The sequence below is a fragment of the Natrix helvetica genome (genome assembly GCF_964273705.1).
Source record: "Natrix helvetica genome assembly, chromosome: 5".
Taxonomy (NCBI): Eukaryota; Metazoa; Chordata; class Lepidosauria; order Squamata; family Natricidae; genus Natrix; species Natrix helvetica.
This window is the reverse complement of record NC_138551.1, coordinates 42,187,895-42,215,536: the sequence shown is the minus strand read 5'-3', so window position 1 is coordinate 42,215,536 and position 27,642 is coordinate 42,187,895. Positions and strand designations below refer to the sequence as shown.

General features: G+C 35.9%; 1 protein-coding gene across 1 annotated transcript in view; it reads left to right on the top strand.

Moving 5' to 3' along the window:
* UBXN7 (UBX domain protein 7) overlaps nt 1–24,218 on the top strand; it is a 30,127-nt gene extending 5,909 nt beyond the window's left edge. The window contains exons 3-11 of the mRNA XM_081955367.1: nt 2,164–2,231; nt 5,375–5,440; nt 9,480–9,592; nt 16,865–17,011; nt 17,221–17,311; nt 19,005–19,132; nt 19,272–19,662; nt 22,374–22,453; nt 23,784–24,218. Coding sequence (XP_081811493.1) covers nt 2,164–2,231; nt 5,375–5,440; nt 9,480–9,592; nt 16,865–17,011; nt 17,221–17,311; nt 19,005–19,132; nt 19,272–19,662; nt 22,374–22,453; nt 23,784–23,945 — 1,246 coding nt within the window. The 3' untranslated portion in view covers nt 23,946–24,218. The remainder of the gene's footprint in view (nt 1–2,163; nt 2,232–5,374; nt 5,441–9,479; nt 9,593–16,864; nt 17,012–17,220; nt 17,312–19,004; nt 19,133–19,271; nt 19,663–22,373; nt 22,454–23,783) is intronic.
* Nucleotides 24,219–27,642: the final 3,424 nt, after the last annotated feature.

Sequence of the window (27,642 nt, the reverse complement as noted above, 5' to 3'; positions counted from 1 at the left end):
AAATTTAGTGACAATAGATATAGTTAAATAAATAATTTATAGATAATATAGATAATAATTATACAATGTGTAGTGTTATGATAAGCAAAAATGGGATATGAATATTGAATGGTACCCATGAAAGTGAGATTAGAAATCCTTTTGGATTATATATAAAGGTTAATAAAAAAGAACTAAGTTAGATACAGTTATGTCTTGATTATTAGGGGGGAAATGTTATGATACAGGATATAGTTAAATAAAGGAGGGATAATGATAACGTATATACAGGTATAGGTACAACAAAAGGAAATTGGATGTAAATTGTAAACAGTGATTTGGAAAGAAGGATTAGAAAACTTTGTTATTAAATAATATGGATGTTTAGCTAAAATAGGACATAAGGATTCAGTGTTATTGGAGGATTTTAGAAATAGTAAATGAAATGCCAGTATGTGGTTATGTATTAAATCTTGGTATATTTTATGATGAAGGACGTTTAAACAATTACAGTCAAATGAAAATGGAGGTATGATGGTAACATGCATAAATATCTGAGTTAAAATACTTGAGTTAATATGAATTATGTTTGTTGACTGTGGAAGAGATGCACGTAAGCCTTTTTGTAACCAACTGATACACTTTCTACAGTATGTAAAGAAAGATGTGTTGTGTTTGTTTTGAAAATAAAAAATAAAAAAATAAAATAAAAAAGGACAAAATAAACCTGCAGCATAAATACTGCTATTCCTCACTTGACTGATTTATGTAGCTGAGTGGGATATGTGTGGATGGATCTGAGAGGTAGATGATACTTTACTGCAGACAAGATTGATGCCTTTAGTCTTGAAGGAAGCAGTAGTATGTCTCCTTCTAAAATGACCATTTCTTGTTCCAGTTATGTGATATAATGTTTCCTTCTCTTGAGAAAGTTTTGGAAAAAGTGCTAAAGCTTCAGTTTCACAAATTCTTACAGGAAATAGATTGTATTGGGACATTTTTTGGGGGAGGGAGGCTTCAAAATAAGGCATGGATTACTAAATAGTTTGTTTAATATTTTCTTATTCAAATATTTTTTTATGGAATTTCTGGTAAAGTACAAATCGAAAACTTACTTAGGGAATTGCATTCTATATAAATTTCCTCTTTTTTCTTGCTATTTTGCGCTTGTCTTATTTATGATTTTATCTTTTTCATACCTATCTTGAAACATTGGCAATGTTTCCCTTTGCACGAATGCCAATCTTGAAACTGCACTTTCAATGTCATTGCAGTTGATTGTAGTTCTTCTGTATTTTGTATAATAACATTCCAATATTCCATTTGCCCAGTATCTACACTTCGATCTGGAATTCATACCTTTTCTCATTTTGGGGGATTATTTTGTTTCCATAAAATTTCTCTTCCCTCATTTGGTCTATTAAACAATATTCAACTGCATAACACCTGCAAATAGTTAGATACAAAATGCTGTCGCAACCAGTCTAAAGGTAAAGTGCAAAGGTTTTCCCTTTCTAGTAATGTCTGACTCTAGGGGACAGAGCTAATCTCCATTTCTTAGCCAAGGGTGCCAGCGGTGTCCAAATAGCTGGGGGAAGTAATGGGAGTTCATCCTGTCATGCGGTGCTCGGATCTTGAAACCAGTCTCTCAGCTTTTCAGTGTCTTAAACCATTGAGCATCACGCCCCCATACACCTAGTCTAAAAGCATTGAAAAATTGTTTTAGTTGAGAACTGTAGAAATGAAGCTGACACCACTGGAATTCCTAACAATTGTTTGCTGCTCATTAACAAAGAGGCATTTGGAATTACTGCTAGTTTATGTGCTTTCTGGTGAATACTGGTTTATACTGGTTTAATTTAAGAACTAGTTTTAATATTTTGCAAGTAATCGTAGCCAAGTTGATTCATCCCTTACCTTTTTATTAAATATTTATTTAAATGAAACTGTGCAAAAATATCAGGAATTTTGTCTTGTTCCTGACATAAAATGGTAAAAACTAGGTCCAGGCATTTGAGCACTTTTTCCTTCTGTGTAATCACGAGCAATTTCCATACATTCTTTTCTTGTTCCTGGTAATAGTTTGAACACCATTGCATGGTTTCAATATAGGTATAAAGAACAGATTTTTCTCTTACTCAAGTAATAAATTTTCAAGCTATTATGTGCTTTTTGTCTTCGTAGAGATGAAGTGAGGGCACCTATTCCTCAAAAACAAGAAATTCTGGTAGAACCCGAACCCTTATTTGGTGGTAAGCTTCTTTTTTATGTTTACATTTGGTTTTCAAAGAATGAACAGAAATTCTACATTGTCCTTACAATGGAGATGATGAGATCTTATAGTACTGAAAAATATGCATATCAGGCAACTTTTTTTAATACCCACTAAAATAGTCTGACATTATTTTTATTAGTTCATTATTGTTACTGCTTTTATTTTGTAAATAAGAAATTGAGGTAGATGAGTATTAATAACACTGTAGTAGTAATTCCTAATAAGATTCTGTTCAAGAAGTTATATATTTCTGTTTAGTTATGTACAATAGATTTTTCTCTGGATTTGTAAATAACAATGTGTGTCCTGAAAGTATGGTAATTCATTCTGGAAAATTTGGGAGTATTCATGTTTATCATAAAGTGGGTCTTGGATTTATTTTTTTAAACATATTTTTGATTATGCTACACTATATTATGAACCAACAAAGCAATAGGTTATACCTTCATGCAGTCAGACACGAAATAGAATGGATTTTATAATTATATTTCTTTTGAACATATATCTCCTGATATGTACCATCTGTGACACATGCAGTGCTCTATTAATACAGGAAGCATGTGAATAAAAAGTATTTTCTTTGCTGGCATCTTTCCACCAGAGTGAGCAGGAAAGAGCCACCTATCTTTGGTTTATTCTTTTCAGGAGTGCTTTTCAAAAGTATCACAAATTCATTATGCCTCATTCACTCATGCTCACCATCGGTTGTTGCTTATACATATTTCCTCCACCATCATCACTCTTAAGTACACAGATAGGATTTTTTGTTTGTTTAAAAAGTCCTATCTTCTATATCAAACAATTAGGCCTTAACGGAATCTTCAGGCAGTCACTTAATTGCCTCATGATGAGTCTCAGATTAAAGAAATGATATTCTTTGTGTAAAAATGGGTTCTAATCTCAAACTGTCATAAATTCTGTTCATTAGTTGGCCACAGTGACAAAATAGGGATTTTTCCAATATAAACTCTTCTTGATGCCTGGGGAGCTCTTCCCAACTACATGGCACCTGGATTCACAATGGCACTATAAGAACATATGTTTGCTACTGATAATTCCCTTTATCCTGTAACAGTCCAACTGATTTCCCCCTCATTCAAATCATTACAGTTGAGATACAAATAAGGACACCCAGTGTCAACATCTAAAGCGTTTCCATGACTACTATCAACTTGAGAAGGGGGGAAAATGCCATGCATACTTTTGGCCAGAGTAAAAAGTCTCATATTTCTGTAACTGGGATGTGAATGTGCATGTCCAGAACCCTGCCATAACGTCCTATTGGAGAATGTGATTGATGACTTCATGCAAAAGGGAGGGGACACAGGGGTAAAGTTCAGATGCCATTAAGTGGGATTTAGTTTCGGCTCCACAGACATCCGTGCCAAGATGTTAGTCCTAATAAATGAATGGGTTTTTTAAAGTTTTTAAACTTTGTCTCGAGGCTCGTAAATTAATTAGGTCAGCTCTTGGAAACTTCACACCCAGTGGTAAATCATTAACTTTCAATAACATCTGCAACGACCAACATACTAACCAAATCCAAGGTCAGAGGTTTGGCACTGCTATTACAAGCAATCCTCCTTCAGTCCCCAGTTGCAACTACCTCTCATCTTTCCAACATCAATTCCAGCCCATAGGGATACAGAATGCACCTTTTGTACTTTCTCATTTTGAGCCACATTAAAATATTAAACAAGTGTAAAGATTCACTTGAAGCTCTTCATGAGCCTATTGTTTTCACCAACCTGATCACTTAATGTTATAAGAAAACTTGGCTACCTTCCTGTTCATTGCTAACTTTTATGTAAAAATACTCCACCAGATCCTTATCCCTATGGAATCCCACTGAATATTTGTCCAACTTGAAAATTGACTATTTAGTCCAACTATTTCATATTTTGGAGCAGTTTCTGGGCCCTGAGAACATCTGAGTTTACTCAGTATTCTACTTTATTAGGGAGTTTTGAAAAGTCTAAATAGATAGCATCAGCTGAATCATTTTTGTGCAGTTTAAGAGAGCCAAATATCTTCCTATGTTAATGGGTCTCAATCCTTTGAATATATACTATAAAATTTCAGTAGCATTAATGAGGCTTATTTCTGAATCGACAGGTATAAAATTAAATGGCTAGTGATCCATTTAGGAATACTGTACATATATTTAGAATGTAAAACCTGTTCATAACTACAAGGGCAAGTGGATTGAAATGAAGAAATATTTCTGTGACCAAATCCGAGAAAGTTATAATAGATTTTCTTTCAACTTTTATATGGCTATCAAGTACCTATTTTTTCTATGATGCTGACTGTTTTTCTAGGGTAATTATGCATTAGTAAGTATGTTATAATGCTATTAATATAAATAATTTCTGCCATTGATAAAATGGATAGTGAAACAGTCCCAAGATTTGTTTTCAAGCTCTGGTGTGTTCCTGCGGCAACAACTGTAGAAGTGCACTCTTCCACTGACAGAATAAATTATGTCCAAGATTTCTCCTCCTAACCCTTATGTTCTGTGACTCAAAGATAATAGTATTTCACTGAGAAATTTAAGCAGGATTGCTTTATATAGCACAAGATGAGGGGATAGAAGAGAACAAGCAATCATAGGTCAGATAATATGTTCTGTAAGTTATAATTACATCATAAATCAGCAGTTCTTAGTACCTTCCTTATATTTATGTGGCCTGCACATTGCAGACTTTTGATTCAGTTGTAACAGTTGGTTTATTTTAATTGCCCTTTAATTTTACTTTTGGCTTGCCATTGTATTATGCCAATGGATATAGCTGCTCCAGCCTTTCTGATGTTATACTTTTTGAGTGGGGGGAGGGGCAAATTTAATTTATTTTGAGTCTGTAAACTGCTTTAAAAGCATTGACATAGAATAGCAACCTGCATATATTTTGTATTCAAATATATAGTACATCAAGATAGGCATACATAAACTGGAAACATGAGAATTAATGAATTCATGTATGAAACTAGTATGATGCATTATTGGTGTCCTGGAATTTGTATACATCCTTTACTATAGGTATATGCCACAAATCCACAATGTGGCTATATGATAAGATTTTATTATTAATACGTTTATTAAATTCTGTTCCTATTAAGCACCAAAAAGACGTAGACCAGCTCGTTCAATATTTGATGGCTTTCGGGATTTCCAGACAGAAACTAGTAGGTATCTGTGGATAATTATATTCATAACTTTTTGTTTCTTTTATGATTTATGTCCAAGGGTAACAGTATAGGCTCCTTAGAACTTTTAGTAATGGTGCTACTGTAGAGTTCAAACAATTTCATTTTGCATTATAAGAAATTTGCAATACCAGCAAGGAATTTTTTTAAAAAATAAAGCCATTGCTACAGTTTATTCACACAGCAAATGCTTTATATTTCCATATGGGCAAGACACTGTTTTCCAAGGAAGTTATAATTTTTGAAGTAAGAATAATCTCTTTGTCAGCATAAGAAAATGTAGGTGCAGTCAGAAAATTCCCAGTTATGTACCATTTCATTTCAGGAATTAAAAGCTAGAATGGCAAGTAAAAAAAAAAGCAGCAGTGGCAAGTCAGAAAACTGGGTGAAATCACCAGATATTGAGCCCTTTCACCTTACTTTAGTTGTTGTTATGATTATGAGAACCAGTTTAGTTGCCATAACTAACGTATTCATGGGATTCCACATTGGGAGAATCATTTCTCAAATTGATAAAAGGGCTGTAGCTATTGATACATACCACCATCATTACAAGAACAACATGCTTCCAGCAACCTTTCCATCCATTTTCATTGCAAACAGCACAAATATATCAGCATTGGGTTTGTTGCTATATATTTTTGAAAATCAACAACTCACCTGCATTCCAATAAATATTGCTAACCAAACTTGAAAGACTAGTTTAGATATTGCCAGAAGAAATCTGATACACATTCCTTGGCAGTAATAATCCTGACCAGTTGCTGCAAATTCCACATGAATCCAAGAATAATATGGATATCTTTTGCTTCTTTAATCTGAAGTGCTTTCACAAACTAATAAGCCAAACAGCAATTTGACTTTTATATTAGATTGTCAGTTGGGGCCTTGTATTAAATATTAACGAGCAAGAATAAGCTGAGAATTTAATTCAGTGATGACCAGAATCTTTAGTCCAGTTCTTTCAAAGGTTTTATTACATTGATATTAGCTCAAAAGAGTCATTACATTGATATGAGCCCATTTATATGTAATTATGAATAATTTTGGAATCAATTTGGTTAATTTTATTTAAATTAAGAGATAATTTTACAATTTCTGTTATATACAAAAATATATTAATTTTCTAACAAAGTTTAGTGGCACATTTACCCCACTTTTCATTAATACAAAAAATGTGTCCCTTGGATTCAGTGTAAAGGAAGAGTCAAGTCATCAATTATTTCATGCATATATAACAAGTTATGTCTGTGAAAAATGGTTTTGCTCACTGAATGCCAATGTTTTTTGACATTCAACCATTTGCATAGAAACTTCATTTTAATTTATTTGAAAACTGCTTTTTCTGGTTTTTCTCTATATATAATGTTCAGTATTACCAGTCTTCAACACCTTTAATAGTATTTTTTATTGTTTTGCTATTACTATTAAACAATTGAAAATGTAATTAAGTGATGGAAGGAATAGTAACTACATATTGGATAATTGCAGAAAGTTCACAAATAATAATTAATAGTTATAGTAGGAAACATGCAGTCATAGTTATGGTATGGTATTATATAACCTGGAATTGATTGAATGCTAGTGCAACAGTAGATCTAATGGGAGAGGATATATGAAATATAAGGGAACCATGGATATACAAAATATCCATCCATCCATCCATCCATCCATCCATCCATCCATCCATCCATCCACCCACACTAACTGAGAAATGGATAGTTACCCAGTATTTCAATATAGTAAGGAGGAAGCTGCTCAACTATATGTTACAGTCCAGACTTCTCTGCCACTTCCCTCCATTATAGTGCATAAATCTAATAGGCATAAGATCACGGATAAAGTAACTATAGTCAACACTTGAGATTGTTTACCAAAGTTCAGTGGAGAAGTACCATCAGTGCTAAAAGACTCCCTCAACAATTTCTGTTATCACCATAACTCAAACCAATAAACTAGTATACAATTTACTACTGTAATCCTTGAGATACACGATTAAGGAGAATAAATGCCTGCATCTCTGGAAAATGAGATTAGAGGCTATATTAAAAGCAACTTGGTGAGAGATTATTGATGGAAATACAAAAAGGTGTGAACAGTAAGGATAAGATTTCAGCCTGTAAAGCACCTCCACCCATCAAATGATTATGACCTTTAGAACAGGTTACAGTATTCCACGTGAATGAAATTGATTATGTATTTTTATGTATTTTTCTGCTTGCTGGCATTTTTTGCCAATTTCCTGCTAATGACCACTGCAAAAAAGGTTAGGACTTCTTATCAGATTTCCAGTTCTAATTGCAGTCGTATAATTCAGACTGATGAGATGGAACTGTCAGTGATCACATAGCAAACATAGAGACTAGCTCCAAGTACTTTAGTATCCTCCAGTCTCTTGGGAACCACAATGAGGAGGCAAGGAAGATAGCAGCATCCAAATACCACCAAAGGGTTAGACAGGTCTTAAAGAGCCAGCTTACTGGAAAGAATAAGATCCACGCCATCTACATGCATGTCCTGCCAATATAGTAAATTGGCCAAAGGAGGATATGGAGACTGCTGATGTGAATACCCAGAAGCTCTTCACAATGTTTCCACTCCCAAGTCCAATACCCAGGGAGTGTACACCATCTGGAAAAAGAGCAGTGGAGTCTGGTGAATGTCAAAACCACTGCCCTGGATGAAACTCAGCATCCAGTAGAACATCACTAAGATGGCACCCAAAGATCAGCTGCTGGGAAAATGAGACAGCAGCAAACATGGGAGGAAGATCAAGGAGAGGAAGTGCCATAGTAAAATAAGACCCTGCATAGGATATACTATAGACCAGGGCTGTCAAACTCACATCGTCACGGCGGCATCACCTGACGTAGTAGGACTTTTTCCTCCTTTTCTAAACTCGCTGTGGGTGTGGCCAGCGAGTTTAACAGACCTGCTATAGACAAATAGCTGAGGTGACAGACATTGGGTAATTCTACCAGTGGCTGGAAAGGGCTGAACTAAAGACAACAAAGGCGCTGATCACAGAAGCACAAGAACAGGCACTAAGTACCAGTTACATAGAAGCAGTATACCAAACCAGACAGGACCTGAGATGCAAGTTATGTAGAGAGCTTCAGAAACAATTTTAACATATAGTAGCAAGGTATCAGATGCAAACAGAAACACTATATACTGTAAGGCACAATCAAGAAGCTGGCATTGTATACAGGAACATCTGCACAATGAATGGGCTAAACCATCCCAGTCCAGTCTAGATCTTATATAGATAAAAGGAGTATATGAAGAGGGGCAAGAATTAGATGAAAGGAGTAAAAACTGGATACTATAGGGATTTTCTATTTATATTTCACTTTTTAGAAATCAATTTTAATTACTGTATTTTTTTTAAAAAAGCTGGTTGTTTATTAACATGGTGGTTTGATATTAAAGGAAGGGAACAAAACAGTCTTTGCCAGGAGGCAAAAAACTATAATTCTGTAATATTTAAATATTCTATGAGTATTTAAATCACAAATTTAGGATATCTTTTACTGAAGATAATGATGATGATAGATGATGATAGATGATAGATAGATAGATAGATAGATAGATAGATAGATAGATAGATGATAGATAGATAGATAGATAGATAGATGATAGATAGATAGATAGATGATAGATAGATAGATAGATAGATAGATAGATAGATAGATAGATAGATAGATAGATAGATAGATAGATAGATAGATGATAGATAGATCGATCACCAGCCAAAGGTGGTGAACATATCTAATATTCCTGTCTTCTGTTTTCCACACAATTCTGTGAGTAAGTTGGACTGAGAGAGAGTGACTGGCCGAGAGCCACATTTTCATACCAAAAATATATAAACGTAATGGCTGTTACTAAAAAATATTTAGTACAAAGCTGATTCAGGCTAATCATGTTAATACAGTCACATTGCATTTGAAGAAAGTAACTGAATCTGCTCTTGTGAATATTTTGTCTTCTTTGTTTTTCTTTTGGGGCTCTACAGTTCGGCAGGAGCAAGAATTGAGAAATGGAGGAGCCATAGATAAGAAGCTCACTACCCTTGCAGATCTCTTCAGGCCGCCAATTGATTTGATGCATAAAGGAAGCTTTGAAACAGTAGGTCATTTTGATGCATTGAATTTTGGACTGGCTTTGGTATAGATGTGTATGTGCATGTGTAAACACCCGTGTCATGATAATGTGTATAAATAATTCCAGCAACCTGCCTTTTCAGTAGTGCAGCATAAGAAGTTGCTTCTAATTAATAACATCATTTGAGGAAGTAGCTTTTGATTATATCCATTAGTCCATTACTGTGTTCCCTCATTAAGAAGTGTTCAAGTAGAAGTTAGTGATTAAAATTGATTTGAATTAGATGATGATTTTCTAATGACAAGCTATATACATAAACCAAGAATTGGTCTTTTTCTATCTCTGAGTTTAAAAATCTATAATCAATCATTTCCTTAACATTCCCGTAGAAAGAATTATAATTCAATACTATATTATTGTAGTTATTATATTGTTGCATATTATACTAATATTATTTGAATTATAATTATAATTCAAAAATATACTACATTGTCTCTTTTTCATTAAAAATTAAGATCTCTAGTATGATTGAGACAGATTTTTATGGAGATGGAGAAAAATACGACCAACCTAAACAGTAATGGACTAGAATAGCCAATAATCTGTATAATAATCAGTATATTCAAACTCAGGCATATAGAGCAATCCCCCTCTCCCATCTGGGTACGTCTGACTACATCTCTCAGCTACTGTGCCCAAACTATATCCCCCTTAGGAAAAGGATACAACCAGTCTTGAAAACTGTCAAAATCTGGCCGGAGGGAGCACTGCCAGTTGCAGGACTGCTTTGAGACTACCGAGTGGAGTATATTTGAACATTTGGAGCTGCAAGAATTCACTGACACAGTACTCTCATACATTAAAAAATGCACAGACAATGTAACAGTGAATAAGCGCATCAGAGTTTACAGTAATTGTAAACCCTGGATGTCAGCAGAGGTCAGTACAATCACTTCTGAGAGCCCGAAACTCCACCTTCAAGGCAGGAAACGAAGACAAATACAATGAAGCCAGAGGCATTAAGGCGGCTAAACAAAAATACAAACAAAATTGTAACCAATTTCGTTGTATTTAATTATAATGACAGTAAAGATTGTACTTATACTTAGTAAACTTGGAACTGCAGATTTGGACTTTGCAAATTGAAGAAGAGCAATAGTTTGCTAAAATTACTAATCTAAACTATTCCTTATGCTTCCTGGTTTTAATATATACTAAATGAACCTATTGAAAAAAATTAAAAACTCTTGGAGTAGAATTTACAAAAAAGCTCAGGACAGAAATATCTGATTTCCTATCCCCACCCCTTTGCAACAGTTTTCTTGTTGCATCAAGGGGGAAATGGAAATAAGTTTATCCAAAAGTAATACATTTTGTGCAGTATTTATATGTGACAATAGTATATGCTTCTTTTTATATCATTTATTTGCATTTGAAGTCACTTTCAGGGTTATTTTTCCTTTCAAGACTTGACTGATTACCGTGTTTCCCCGAAAATACGACATGTCCTGAAACTAAGGCCATGCCAGATTTTCGCAGTGGGCAAAAATATAAACCCTCCCCTAAAATAAGCCCTAGTGAAGGGGTGGGTTTAGCCAGAACGGGGCAGCCCTTCCCTTCCCCGGTCACCTCAGGGCTTCTTGGCCCCTTAATCGGATCAGTTGGGCCCCTCCGTTCACAAAACAGCTGATTCGCGGGTGCCGCTCAGGCCTCTACCTCCAGCAAATGCTGGTTGCTTTTGCAGCCAATCGCTGCTGCAAAAGAAGCCGGAGCCCAAGCAACACAACCCAAATGCCTCATGCCCTCCTTGCCTAACGGTGATAGTCACAGCTCGCAATTCCGTCCATGGAACAGGAAAAGAAGGCATTAAAATCCATACTCTTGGGACATCGGAAGAAGCTCTGCGAGGAGACACTGCCGAAGTGCAGGAAACCCCCCCCCCTGCAAATCGTCCTTTCAAAGAGGAGTTTCACCAGGATGAAGGTGACACAAACACCGCCTTCAGCCACCTCTTCATCCTGGTGAAACTCCTCTTTGAAAGGACGATTTGCAGGTTGGGGGGGGGGAGATTTCCTGCACTTCGGCAGCAGCGTCTCCTCGCAGGGCTTCTTCCGATGTCCCAAGAGTATGGATTTTAATGCCTACAGGAGGTAGGAGCTTCTCACCTGCATATTCACATTGAAGGCTCGAAATGGGGGGTTTTTGCAAACGGCTTGAAAATGGGGAGGGAGATATTCCTGCCTCTCCCCCTGTTCTGAAGGTCAGCACAGACTGAGAACAGGATACGTAAGAGACGAAATCCCCCCTCCCCATTTTCAAGAGGTTTGAAAAATGCCACATTCCAAGCCTTCACATTATCCAGGATTGCAGGATTGAAGGCGTGCGGGAGGGAAGATTTTGTCAGTCTGTGACCTTCAGAACAGGGGGAAAGGCAGGAATATCCCCCTCCATATTTTCAAACGGTTTGCAAAAACGTTCCATTTCAAGCCTTCAGCATATTGCAGGATTGAAGGCTCGGAACGGCTTGAAAATGGGGAGGAGAGATTTTCCTTCCTCTTACCCTGTTCTGAAGCTCAGTACATAAGATAAGAGACAAAATCCCCCCCACCCCTTTTCCTGGCAATCGTTCTTTCCTTGGGATTTTAGCGCAGACGCACATCCCCCAAATGCTCTATTCGAAGCCTTCTCTGCGTCTGCACAGAGCTCCCAAGGAAAGGATGGTGTGTGTGTGTGTGTAAGAGAGAGAGATCCCTACCCCCCCCCCCCCGCAAGGCAGCCACATCCCTCCACTAACCTGCTTTCCTGCTCCATTCTCCACTGCCATGTGCAGGACAAGAAAAGTAGTTTGTTAGTTTACTTCCAACTTTGCGAGATCTTTTTTCCCCCCCGAGAACTTGGAAGGTATTTTCTGGTATTTTTTTTTACCATAGGCTACTTTTCTTGTCCTGCACATGGAACGGAGAATGGAGCTGGAAAGCAAGTTAGTGAAGGGATGTGGCTGCCTTGGGGTGGGGGGGTGTATGTGTGTGTTCGTTCGTTCTACCAGGAAGAGCTCCCCCCCTCCCGCGAGGCCAGAGCAGCACAGTCAGCTGTTCCGCGGCCAGCAAGCAGGACAGGCAAAGTCCAGGATGCAAGGAGAACTTGGGTCATTGTGGCTGCAGGCAAGCATATGGTGGGACGGAGAGGGTGGGGCTGGTGGGCTTGCTGCTTCCTGCACCTGAAAAATAATAAGCCCTCCCCCTTTAATAAGCCCAAGGCCATATTTCGTGGATCAGAAAAATATAAGACCCTATCGTATTTTCGGGGAAACACGGTACCTTAGTCACAGTGTACTATTTGCCTGTAAGCATATGCTAAATCCAGAGTAGTTTTTTCCTCAATCTCTTTCAATGACGTATTAGAAAAATCTAAATCTCTCTCACTACCTCTATGTTACTTCTTTCTTTTCTAAGTAAATATGTATCTACATATGTATGTGTTTAGAGGCTCACATTCTTCAATTTACTATAACTCTACTGTGCTTTGTTTAATTTAAATCTATTTATTCTGCATTATCTCTAGTATTAATATTTTATCACCTTCTTAATTTCTAGTACCTTAAGGTACTTTTTTGTTTGGTTTATATCATAACATTGAGTTTTAGTTGTATTTTCAATCCACTTACTTTATAATTTGAATTTTCATAAAATGGAATTGACCATATATTTAACAAGCTTATTTATTTATTTAATAATATGCGGTCTTTAACAATTTTGTACTGTAGTTTACCATTAAACAAGTTAGATATAGTTAGAAAATAGACCTTTTTCTCCCCATACACACATACATGCTTAGTCATCACTCTGTTCCATTCCATATTAAGAAACATTGTGGAAAGTGCAGAAAAAAAGTAGAAAATAGTAAACAAAATAACAGGAATTAAGTGAAAAGGGAAGAAATTACTATATCTCCTAATATTTATTGTTGCCAGCTATTCTAGCTTCCACCTCTGTATACAGATTAATGGATTTCCTTTTCAGTCTTCCCTCTCAAATCATTTGCTCTTTCTTTATTATTGAAAAATAATGTTACTGCATACTAGAAGTTGTATTTTTACAGACATTCACTTCTCTAACAAAGCTTTTCACACAGGTAAACCATTATGATGGGTTTGTTGTATGTTAAGAGTTTTGAGAAGACATAAATTGTGTCTTAAGACTATAAAGATTTTGTGCTTTATAGTCTGGTTTAAATATATATCAGCAGTCACTACATTCAGCAGTCATTACACTGTTCAGTATTAAGCTTTCAATAATTTTTTTCTGGGGTGGGGGTGGAGTCGGATTTTAAGTTTGATCAATATACATGTTCATCATTGTTATTCTATATGCAATTGGAATTTTAACTCATGTGGAAATGTAACTCTATAAGAGTTTTATTAAAAATACATCCATGGCACATAATTTAGTTTCTTTTAACCAATGTGAAAAAGTAGAATCTTCATTTACCTCTTAAGTTAAATATTTTAATTAAGCTATAAACACCAGAGTGAAGATTTAACACAACTGACAGATTTGTGTTAAATTCTTCAATTGCTTCAGCATATTGATATTTGTTTATTATCGCTACTTATTTATTACGCCTTCTGTTTCTTCTAAGAAGAATATTATTTATCTTATTTGACCAAGTTATACATAGTTTTATGAGTATAATAAAGCCAGATAAGTGAAAATATATAAATAATATTGTACTGCAGAAACAAGCTAGATAAAAAAGGCATTTGTTTAGTTTCCTTTTCTGGAGCAGAAAATAGGACTATGCAGCTGTTGCACAATCCCAGTAAAAGGTGCAGTTGCTTTAAGAGTTGGAGCCAGTACTATATTTGTTCCACTGCACATTCTGAAGCGTCTTCTCAGAATTATTTCCATAGCATGGGAGAACCCAATAAAATGTACATTGAATTCTCTGAATGCTACAGCTATTTCTGATAAACATAAAACATATTTTAGTTCCATTTTTGCGTCATGCTCATAACTTATTTCACTATAAATTTTATAAGCAAGTACCAAAGATGCTTTTTCATAAGGTAATTGGACTTTCTTTATTTTTCCTTGAAGACATTTAGTTTTTCATCCAAGAAGTTTCTTCAATTTATAAGCAAGATTTGTTAGCGTGAATTCATGTCAAATTCAAATACATTAAAAAAAGAATCAGCCATATTAAGCACGTTGAGAAAAAGTCAGCATCAATCAGTGTATTTACTAAACTAACTAAGTTTTATAATTTTAAGAGAAGTAATAAAAGTACAGATTATTTTAATTGGTATGTGCATTTTTTAGATTTTCTAGATTTTGTTATTGTTATATTATACTAATACATTTACCATACATTTCATTCATTTAACTAGTGGAGAAGATCAAACCTTTTACTATTACGGTGTTGATTTACTCCAGTACTTGGCCAATTGATTAACATCCTGGATCAATATGTTATATTGTAATCCTGATACAATTATCTGTTCTGAGGCAATTCTCTTAAAATATTTCTTCAGATGTTCAAGTGGTTTTTGGCATGTTGGCATTTTAATTGTCTTAGCAGTTATTAGTGCCTGAAAAAATATATCTTTTAATCTCTAATACAGAATAAAATTACTGAGAAGAAAGATTTCCATTTTAATTCAAGAAAAGAGTTTATTAACATAATTTTAACTGCAGAATGATCATTTTTCCATCACCAAAAAATAAAAAAAATTAGAATACCAATTTACATACCAACAGAAATTTAAATAATTACTAAAATTATAATAAAAACACTAATTTTTATGCTGGTTTTTATTTAATTTATGGTATATCTTGCCATTTATAAATTCTATTTAAATGCTTAATTAGTTGTCAAAAATTTCAAAAAATTATATTAATTAAATTAATAAACAAAAAATTGTTTACTTGGTTTTTAACATTTTAAACTAAAAGATCAAGTATAAAACTTAATACCCTACTTTCAAAATTCCAGGCTTAGTTTTGTGCACATTTTTCCACGAGTCAAAGAAAGGATCTCATTGGTGCTTGGGTCTTGCAAAAATATTACAGAATATAATTGCAAAATGAAGTTGAACTGGGAGTGTACAAATAATTTATAATATTTACTTGTAAATTTTTCAAAAGCAATCATAATATTATTACAAGATTATATACATTTTGTCTTTCAATCAAAATAGCTATTCAAATTATCTTTTCCTTCAATAATAAATCAACCTAATTATATTTATTTGGCACTGAAATGTCTCCACTATAATATTGTTTTAGTGGTTGACCTGAGAAAGATGTTTTGATAACCCTAGTGAAAATTATGTTCTATATTGCTTGATTTCAATGTATATGAGTGCTTCTGTGTCCATTGTGTTGCTTATTCAGTGGCCAATGGATCAGACATTTCACTTTTTAAAAGTGAAATCTCATTTTCCAAGATGCAAAGTCAAAAAGGGGTACTCATGAATCTGTGTTTCTTTTCATAAATAATTAAACTCATGAGTAAATTTCCTTCAAGGAATTCCCACATATTTTTGTCCTGGTTATTTAGGAAATATGACCATTCCAATTTTTGATACAGCACTCTTTTTTTCAACAGGTATGACAATTCAGCGATCAGAATTACATTCTTGATCAAACTCCTACATTAACTTGCAACCAACCAATCAGGCAATGCCAGCTTTGAGACTCAAACCAGTAAGATCTCTTCCTGCAACTTCAAACCTTGCCACTTCCCCCACTTGCAATCTGGTCAACAAAAAGTTCACCAATAATACCACAATATAACATATATGAATGAATGATAAATTAGAGGAAATGAATAGTCGAACAACTGCAATCTGCAAACAAACTGCAAATCTATCAAGAATCTTAATCCTAATCTGCCAAATTTTGACTGTTGAATCATAATCTGCTTTGTAATCAGATCAATGCAGCTCGTTCCATATTTTCTTCTAAATGTTTTGTTCATTTATTTCCCTTTTCTCAGTCAGTTTTGAAATTAAAGTTGATTTTCCTAACTCTCTCTCTTTGGCATGTTAACACTCGTCAGTCTGAGATTACCAATGTGTAATCTTGATATGACAAGTTGACCTGCAGAGACTTCTAACCCTGTACGCTGCTTGTCATGCTTGTTTGTGTATTAAATTGTTGAGTCCCGATAGAACTTAACAAATGAAAAAGGGTTTTATAAAAGCCTAGAACAATAAATAGAAGCCATCATTGCTGGCATTGTTACTTGAAAACTTTTCTTTTGGGCTAATGCTTTCAATGTTCTTTTTGTCTTCAGGCCAAGGAATGTGGTCAAATGCAGAACAAGTGGCTCATGATTAATATTCAGAATGTGCAGGATTTTGCCTGTCAGTGTCTCAATCGTGATGTTTGGAGCAATGATGCTGTAAAAAATATTATCCGGGAACACTTCATTTTTTGGCAGGTATGAAGGCATTATTTTCATTATTTTAGCTAAAAAATTAGAAACAGCCAATATTTATTTCCTCTGGCCTTATTCATGTCACATTTTGTAGAACTACATTAATTAGTTACATTGTGCTTCAGTATCAGATTTTATTAACAAATGCTAAATTGCTTCAATATTCAAATGTTTTCAAATATTTGAAACTAACTTTCTTGACTATTGTACAGGTATACCACGACAGTGAGGAAGGACAAAGATATATACAATTCTATAAATTGGGAGATTTCCCTTACGTTTCTATCCTGGACCCCAGGACAGGTAAGAAGAGGAAAAAATACTGATGGCATATTAACTCTGAATTATATTCTTATATAGCACAATAAACAATCTCATTGGTTTAACAAGGGAAGTACTATGGTTTTCATATTTGCCAGCAAGATTGCTGGAACTGGCTAATTAGCCATATTTCCATCTCTATCAGATGAACTTGATCAATTATAATAATAATTTAATATTTACATTTAATATTGAATTTAATGTTCACATTTGCTTTGCCTATGTTATTTTAAATTTGTTTTAATATAGTTGGCAATTGTGATTCTTAGGATTAAGAACTTCAGGTTAGCCATCCATTTCTTCTGACTTGTTCACAATGCTTATTGCCTCTACAGAATCATGTAAAATGTAAAATAGCATCTGTATTGATACCGTATTTCCCCAAAAATAGGACAGGGTCTTATTTTCTTTTTACTCACAAAATATGGCTTGGGCCTTATTATGAGGGGAGGGTTTATTGTTTTGGGGTTGCCGGGCAGCTGCTCTCTTCCAAGCGGGCTCCCAAAGAGCCGGGCACAGCCTCGTGGGCAAATGGCTGTGTTGCGCTGTCGCAGCAGCACAACACAACAGCCATGAAGCGACCACGCTCACAAGCAGCCACCCGGCAAACCCCCTTTCCAGCCGAGCACAGCGCCATTCACTGACCTAGGGGTATCGCCAAGCCGCGTAAGCGCCTGTTCGCTGCCTCCTGGCTCCCGTGGCTTGGCACATTCAAAATGCCAGTGAATGGCGCTCTGCATGGCTGGAGAGGGGCGAGCAGCTGTTCCTCTCTTGCTCGCGCGCCTCCCAGCCTTACAATGCCCTGGTCCAGATTTCTCCGCTGCCGCCGCATGGCTTTTTCTACAACTTCCAAACAGAGACTTCCGGCAGTGGCCGCTCTGGGTGTACACTCTATGGTCGTACACTCTGCCGGCAGCTGGTCCACAACCATAGAACGGACGCCCAGAGCAGCCACTGACGGAAGACTCGCTTTGGAAGCTGCAGAAAAAGCCATGCAGCGGCAGTGGAGGTGCCCTGGCTCTGCGGAGAGAGCTGGGTCAGGGCATCGTGAGGCTGGGAGGCGCGAGAGCAGAACAGCCGCTTGCTCAACCTCTCTCAGCCGTGCAGAGCACCATTCACTGGCATTTCGACGGCGCCAAGCCGTGGGAGCCGGGTGGTGGCGAGCAGGCGCTCACGCGGCTTGGCAATACCCCTTGGTCAGTGAATGGCGCTGTGCCCGGCTGGAAAGGGGGTTTGCTGGGTGGCTGCTTGTGAGCGTGGTCGTTTCATGGCTGCTGTGTTGCGCTGCTGCGATAGCACAACACAGCCATTCGCCCATGAGGCTGTGCCTGGCTCTTTGGGAGCCTGCTCGCAAGAGAGCAGCCGCTGGCAACCCCCCTCTTCAGCTGGACACAGAGCTGCTCACCAACCTAGCGGTATCCCGAAGGCAACAACCAATGCGATCACCTGCGGCTTGGCACCTTCGGGATACCGCTAGGTTGTTGAGCAGCACTCTGCCTGGCTGGAGGTGGGGGTTGTGCAGGGGGCTTATTTGCGGGAGAGGGCTTATATTTTTGCTCACCAGAAAAATGTGGCATGGCCTTATTATCAGGACATGTGGTAATTTCGGGGAAACACGGTATTCATGATCTAAGATTTCAATTACTGAAGTACAATTTATTGTTATTTTTAACAGGGCAGAAACTAGTGGAATGGCATCAATTAGATGTAACTTCTTTTTTGGACCAAGTGACTGGATTCCTAGGTGAACATGGACAACTGGATGGACATTCCACCAGCCCTCCCCAGAAACGTACTCGCTCAGTAAGTATAATGACAAAAATGGCATATTTTTTTATTCTTAATAAGAAATAAAAGTATTTGGAGCCTTTCTCTTTCCCTCTCACTTTCTCAAAATATGCGTTTTAGTAACATCCTTTTCTTTTGTGTTATGGCTGATTAGGAGAGCTTAATTGATGCAAGTGAAGATAGCCAGTTGGAAGCTGCAATCAGGGCATCATTACAGGAAACACATTTTGACTCTGAACAAATACAGCAGGATAGCAGATCAGATGAAGAATCTGAATCGGAGCTTTTCTCTGGAAGTGAGGAGTTTATTTCTGTTTGTGGTTCTGATGATGATGAGCCAGAATGTTCTGCCAAATCTAGAAAATCTCCGCACAAGGATTTGGGTTGTAGAAAAGAGGAAGGCAGAAAACCTCAACCTGAACCAACATCAAGAACTGAACCTGAGATGACAATAAACCACAGAGGACTATCAACTGTAGATTCAGGAGTGTTAGAAGAAACTGGAATTAAGCTAGATGACTTACAAAAAGAGCTGAGCGTGAATGGTAAGTATGGTTCCTGTCATTTAGTCAACTTCACAACTTTACAAAAGTCTCAAGGATTCGTTACCAAAAGAGCATTTCTTTCTTTCTGAGGCATTTAATAAATTGAATGAACCGAAGTAGTAAAAAAACTATAAATCTGGCTAAACAGTTCATAATCTACATGAGGGATTAAAATTTTGTTGTATTGTGGAAGTTGGTAAATTAGAACTTCCAGCATCTTCTCAAATGGAACTAGTTGGATCTGCTGGGAATTGGCAATACATATTGTTCAATCAAAACATCATACATCTTGATTAGTATAATAATTTGATAAAAGTGTTGTGCATGCTAAAATGTATAATTTTATGTGACTCTACAACATTGCCATGAATCACTATTCAGCTGAAGGTTTTTTTTAATAGGGAATAGGGTTTTTATTTTATTTCCATAACTTCATATAATTGTTTCTTTATCAGCAGACTATTATATTACAAAAAAAATAATCAACCATAATACACTTATCAACCATAGTGCATTGTTAAATTATTGTAAGAATATATTATGTATTATGAAGCTATTAAAGATGTGCTTTTCTCCCAAGCTTTGGAAAGAGTGATAGTTGAGTCCGTTTTAGATGGCATATTTGTTCATGTATTACTTTAGGCAGTTCATGAATTCTTTTCTGATATTTTTTTTACTTTCTAAATTGTAACTTTCTGTCCTCTCAGGTTGTTAAGAGTCAGGTGGCCTCTAAATTTCACTAAATAAATAACAGTTTTTCGATTGGTAGTAAGCCGGGGGGGGGACGACACAAAGAGAAGTCTGCACTTGGGAGCTCGATGTTTGTGCCACAATTGTCTTTCTACCTAAAAATAATGAGATATATGTTTACAGCAAATAAAGCTTATAGCGGTCCTTGAAGAAGAAGAAAACACTCTTAGCACATTCACACAACTATTGTGAAAGAGCCACATTTCATCTAATGTGAAAGAATTTAGGTTTTCTTTTTAAAAATGGAGGCAGTATCACTTAAAGTAACTGTGGAAACAATTCTTAAAGAAGACAGTCAAATGGAGGAAGAAGCCCAGTGTATAGAAATAATCATAATCAAGTGATATAAAGGCTGTTAAAACTCACTTTTCACGTTCTTAAAGATAAAACAAATTCTGAACATTGAGGGGAAGAATAAGAGACACTTCATATTGGTAGATAGGATAGTAGTTCCTTAAAGGAAGAAAGAATGTGGTTGTGCCTCATTAGAAAACAAAAAGAAGAATCAGAATAATTGAGCATCAAAACAAATACATGCTGGTTATAGCCATTGACTTGCCAAGTGAATGGCAGGCCATAAAGGATATGACAGCAAATCCCAAGGATTATAAAGTTCACTGACAGTGATCTCTTCCTGCTAATATATGTGATAACAAATCATATTATAAAAATGGCTACAATCATATAAACTTGAATCAAAATATTGTGCACATCACAAGAACAAGTAACATACATTTGGTTGAAATAGGGTGAGCTTGATTATAGAGCTGTGGTGGTGCAGTGGTTAGAATTCTGTTGACTGCCGATTGCCAGCAGTTTGGCAGTTCAAATCCCACCAGGCTCAAGGTGGACTCAGCCTTCCATCTGAGTAAAATGAGGACCCAGATTGTGGGGGCAATATGCTGATATTTGTAGACCACTTAAAGAGGGCTATAAAGTGCTATTGCTACAATGGGGCTTAAATTTTATGGAGAGTAAAAATGAAAATCCTGTGGTGCCTTTTAACCAATTGATACAAATCAGAACAATGGTTCATAAAGATCATGGCCTTCATTGTCAATATTCTCTCAGTATGAAAAAGAACAATAAGTTGTTGGGTTTTTAGTGAGCTCTGAATAGGCATACTAAACTGGAATAAAATAATTAAAGGGTAAAAAAAGCATTTCCACTTAAAACAGGAAGTAGAAAAGCAGAAAAGCAAATAAAAATGATATATTATAAGAGCCAAGGTGGCACAGTTAGAGTGCAGTACTGCAGGCTACTTCAGCTGACTGCTAGCTGCAGTTTGGCAGTTCAAATCTCACCGACTCAAGATTGATTCAGCCTTCCATCCTTCCAAGGTGGATAAAATGAGGACCCAGACTCTGACTCTGTAAACCGCTTAGAGAGGGCTGTAAAGCACTGTGAAGTAGTATATAAGTCTAAGTGCTATTGCTATGCTCTTGTTGGTCTTTTAATACTGCCTGTGCAATCAAGGGGAAAACATGCATGATGCCTCTCAAAGCAAGCATGAATCTGTAATGATGGGAGAGTTTAATTGTATCAACATCTGTTGAGAGACATTGCTGTTTTAGTGACAAATGGAGCTTCATGCGTGTGCCCAAGTGCTCGCCGCTCATGTAAATGGAGCTGCATGTGCAAGCCTGTGCACCTGTCACTTGCGCAGCCCGGTTCTGAAACGTCTGCAGTACAGTACCAGGCCATGGGAACCTCTGTTTTAATAAGCCAAAAAGTATTTTCCAGTTAATTATTTCGGATTTTTTTTCATTATACAATAATCTTTCCAGGTTTCAGGACTGATCATTAATCAGCCCCCTAACATTTCGGAAATAATTTTTTTTAACTTTCAACCTTTCGTGTTAAACCTACTAAATCTTATTATGTGGTGGTTGTTTCATTATCAAAATAATAAATGCAAAAACTAAATGCAGTTGTATTTGGCATTTAACTTTTTTTACCAGGACCAAAAGCACAACTAATGCTAAGATATCCAGATGGGAAGAGGGAACAGATTTCATTACCTGAACAAGCTAAGCTTCTGGTATGTAGAAATAATTAAAACTTCAAGATAGATAATAATTCTTGTTTTACTACTTACCATTTCTTACCTTTGTGTATATGTATGCTTCAGTTTATTAACCTCTAATTTTAATGAATCTAATGATATATGAGAACTATGATTGTATTTCAAGATTGCTGTATTTGGACGTTACCTTGTATTCTTATTTATCCTATATAATATTAAAAATGAAAATAAAATTCAAAATTTTAAAAATGCAAAAAAATAAGACTATAAATAGTGCCCTACTAGATCAGATTCTGGCCCATCTAATCTAGCAGTCTGTTCTCACAGTGGAAAACCAACTTGTACAATGAAGCGCACCATTGGAGGCAGTTACACTGTCCTTAAGGCTAGTGTAACTGATCCTCAATACTTCCATGAATTGGCCCAACCCCTTATGAAGTCAACCAAGCTGATAGCCAGTATCACATCTTGCAAAAATAAAATTACCTCCATGCATAGACTATTTTGCATTTCTATTCAACAGCGAAATATCAAAGTGATGTTTACTTTTTCTAAAACAACAATGAAAACAGGTATACTAAGCTTCCCATTTTGGGTTGTAAGTGTCCCACAGAATCCCTATGTTAACCCAAAACTTCAACCATGTCCTTCCACTTACATTTCTTCTGCCACCTGTCGTCCCCCCCAGCCACCAGCAGTAGCCCACCTCAAAATTAGAAAGTAAAACTGCAGAGCTTGCAGAAAGATTGCTCAATCCCATTCCTGGATAAGAAGTATAATAGGAATCTATGAAGGAAAGATGAACAATATATATGTACATAAAACATGCTTGTCATGTATGAACTTCTATGGGCAGTTGATGAAACTTCTTTATATTTGTTGCTTTTGTAATCAGCCAAGGGATAGAAAGATTTTTTTTAAATGTGTAATTTTGTTTGTATCTCTCAGACTGCTTTCTCCAGTGCCTTTTTCATGTGGCACATAGACCCCAAACTATCAATTCTATTTGCTAAAAATAGTTACAGAATAGAACTGCAGGGATTCAATTACTGATGTGCTGATTCACCAAAGTCTTCTGAAAACCAGCCTAAATATATCATTTGGTATTTCAAACAAAGAATAAACAAACAAGTGTATACAAACAACATTATGAACAATAGTTTTTATATTACTTAACTGAACGCCCTTCAAGTCTTTCCCAATTTCTTTAACTTCATATGCCTGTAGTATACAAATAGTTTATGCTGATATATCCTCCAGTAACAAATACTGTATTGTTTTAATACCACATTATGTGTTGTGTTGTGTTCTATGATCAAAATAGTTCTTCTCCCTTTCTATGCAGGCTCTTATCAGACATGTACAGTCAAAAGGATACCCCAATGAACGTTTTGAACTCCTCACCAACTTTCCCCGGAGGAAACTTTCCCATTTGGACTATAACATCACATTGCAGGAAGCTGGTCTTTGTCCACAAGAAACTGTATTTGTTCAGGAAAGGAATTAATTTTCCCCCTTGTCATCTCTACCTACAGTACTAACTCAGTACATATGCAGAATTGAAAGCAGGCAGCCATTTCTCTCCCATTCTTTATGCTATTCTTAACAAGTGAATGAAGTGAATTTAGCAGAAAAAGTTCATTGATGCTGGAAGAAGGCTTATGTGTTCAGTAGTTTGTTGCTGTTTCAAAATAAAGTTGCCTGTACATCCAGCATGCTGCAGAAGAAAACACCGAGAGCAAGAATACTTTTCTTCCCCTAAGAAGAAATACTTTTCTTTTAATACATTCATTTTTCAGAGATCATATAACCAGGCATTAAGGAATTCTTCAGACAGCCATGTCAATATGTGCGTTCATGAAAGAGATTTGTTATTTCCAATTGACATGTGCGTTGTTTGGTTTTCAGCATGTGTTCTTTTTCCTTGGGTTCCACATGTTCTGAAATCAGAATGCTTCCTACCGTATACTGCTGCTGGTTGCATGTAATAAATTGTCACACACTTATGGTGCGCAGGCTTTTTAGGCAAGAAGCACAGGCTTTAATGACTGTGTGAAGAGATTCTGTGTTTTGGTTACAAGTCAAGAAAAACAAAAACCAAATGATGTGCTAGATTCATTGCCCAAGTAACCTTTCATAAATCAGTGACCTTGCAAAAGGGGCTGTAGAATGTGGAACATGAAAGTGTCTATTTTAAATTGATTTGTACGTACTGCTTTTGTTAGAGAGGAATGTGGTAATAAAAAAAATAGATGTACTTAGTAGTATAAAGTTGCCTTGTGTAACCCAGAACTGCAGGCTGCTTCCTTTTCACAATTAAAATTATAAAGGGAATTTATTTCTCTTTTTTCCCCAAAAAATGTTACCAGAAGTGAAACAATCATAGAGGTTGAGCGTAAAACTTATAAAACACCTTCTTAATGTTGTTTTCGTTCACTATTATGCCATTTGGATGTTTCTCCCATTGACATTTAGTGAATGTGATTCTGGGCCCCAAGCAAGCATCTGTTTTTCAGAAATTTTGAAATATTTTTGAGTAACAATTGAATTTAATTAAGTTAATAAAATTTAATTAAAGTGCAAACCAGTGAACATGGTTTCCCAACAATAAATATGATTTGAAAAAAATAAGAAATAGCTGCTTGCCATCATTTGTTCTAAACGTCCCCAAAATTATAGATGTGTACCAGATTTTATACAATGGTAACTGATCCAATGGATCATTTGGATCTAATAATATTTGGCATTTAACTGTAGTATTACATTTGATTAATCTATGTATGTGAATTTAAGAATTAAAGATACTTATGTTACATTGTCACTGAAACAGTAGGCGTGAGCTTAAGTGGACTCCAGAGGATGGTAGCGGACAGGAAGGCCTGGAGGAATGTTGTCCATGGGATCGCGATGGGTCAGACACAACTTCACAACTAACAACAACATACTGCACTGTAGAATGAAAACATTTCCTTACTTACTTTTTTCCTGTGCAGGTACTAGTAACAAATATAAGACAAATGTAGCATGGATTAATCAGTGTTTTATAATAGGTCACGATTGCTTTTATGTTCAAAACCGTGCGACTATTACATTCCTAAATTAATGGAGACCTAGCAATATGCTCAGTGATGGATCTAGCTTTAAATATGAAATGTTTTTGAAAATTGATGCCTACAAACATTTGAGTCATAGGTAAAAAGAACAGTGAAGGTTGATGCTGTAGGTAGTATTCTGTTAAAATTTATCTAAACATTTGTATCAAATGCTATCTATTATTGCTCTACCTTTTTTTAAAACCATCTTTCATCCTTTATTTTGCCTTCAATTTTGTTGTGACGTTTCCTGCCTTATCTTTCAGAAATATTTTTAAGTTCTTGGTCTGCTCCAAAAAGCTGCTCCTATCTGTGTATGAGCTTTGTGATGTTTCATCCAAATAACTTGTTTACGCATACAATTTATCATACAGAAAACTGGAAATGTTTGTAAAAGTTTCATATGCTTGGATAGGCCCGGGTGTCAGTAGTTATCCTGCAAATGTTCAGAACAAGAGCTGCATTTTCTGCCATATTTAAAGAAAATCTTTAAAAGTCTACAGTACAATCCTTACTTTAATCAGATTGCTAAACTCATTAGCAATTTATAAACTATTGGAAGAATGGCAGTGGTAATGTCTATAAATCATTAAAATGTATTTTTAAAATCTCAATTCAAATATAATTGTTTTCCTTGTTCAGTAGCTTATACCAATTTAGCCTGATCCCCATCCCACCCCATATTACTTGGTAAATTATATCAAGGCCTCGAATTCAAACTTTTGTTCCCTGCTGCTAAGCATAAGGATGTAACTATTTATGCCAGTTGAGCTTTTCTGGAGAAAGTTACTATAAAGTTACTATAAAAAGAGACACCTTCTCCTTCACCTAATCATAAACATATGAATCACTTTGTTTTAGTCTTATTTTATAATAGCAGCATAAGTAGATCAGGTCTTTTCTCAGAATTCTTGCACTTAATGCTGGCATAGCCGTAATGAAAAGTACTTTCGTTCATATTTGGAGCAGGTCTCAAAATTCCCTGAAATTGTACCAGCAAATTTTGGTAGCACATTGATGATCATTAGAAGTCAGATTTCATACCCGTTGTCCATGAGGCAAACAGAATGTTGCATAAGCTTAATACCAGGAAAAAATGTACCCTAGAAATTGCAGCCTGCCCACTTGTGTGATTTGCTGTTTTTGCCTTGCCTTGTAAACTTTAGCCAGCCGTCACTTCTCCTGAATATGGACCCTGACTTCTGCCCAATGCAGACCCGTATATCCTATAATACAACCCACAGGTTTTCTGCCTTAGTAACTGCTGAGTAGATTATACTAGAGATTAGGTAAGTAGCAAACCTATGTGTGCATGTCTAATAGTTCCCTTAACAAAATCTGTAAAAAGTGGAAATGGCATGTTTGGAATGGAGTTGATTTAAGCCCAGAAACCAGGATAACTGCAAACATTTTCATTTAGTCAAAGTTTAGTTAATTTTTTATTTAGTTAACTTTATGTTACATATCTTCCATTTATTGGTTTTTATTTTTATCCTTAAAATAGTCTGGAAGTTAAATCATAGCAACTGGGCTTCTTTTTGGTTTGAAGCCTTTCGCTGCTTATCTAAGTAGCTTCTTCAGTCTGAAGAAAAATAATTTAGCGGAATATCCTTAAAACAGTTTAGCAGAGTAGCTGAAGGCCTTATGAATGGTGGTTCTAAGATACTCTGAGAAGGGAAGAACTGTAGAAAGTGTCTTCCAAGCGGGAGAGCAGCACATAAATCTTAGGAACAAAATTATTATAATTGGATAATTCTAAAATTATTGTTACTAGCATTTTTACAGGTTTTTGTTTTAAAGATTACTGTTAAAGGAGTATGGATACGTATTATGTAAAAGATGTTGTGAATCCATGCCTGATTCTAGATTGTCCTCTTTTGTCTCTAGACCTAAACATCATTCCATCTTAGGTAAAATAATTTCTTTACTATTTTTCTAAAAAAGCAATTTTAGCAAACACAAATAAAACCCACCGGGGGTTCTAGAGTTTCAGTCCTATTTCAATTTCCCTATTAAAGCAGATTAATGGTCACAGAGAACTTTGAAAGCATCTTGTCCACACATAGAACTAAATGAAAACGCATTTCCAGCAGTTGGAGTTTAGGGTGTAAC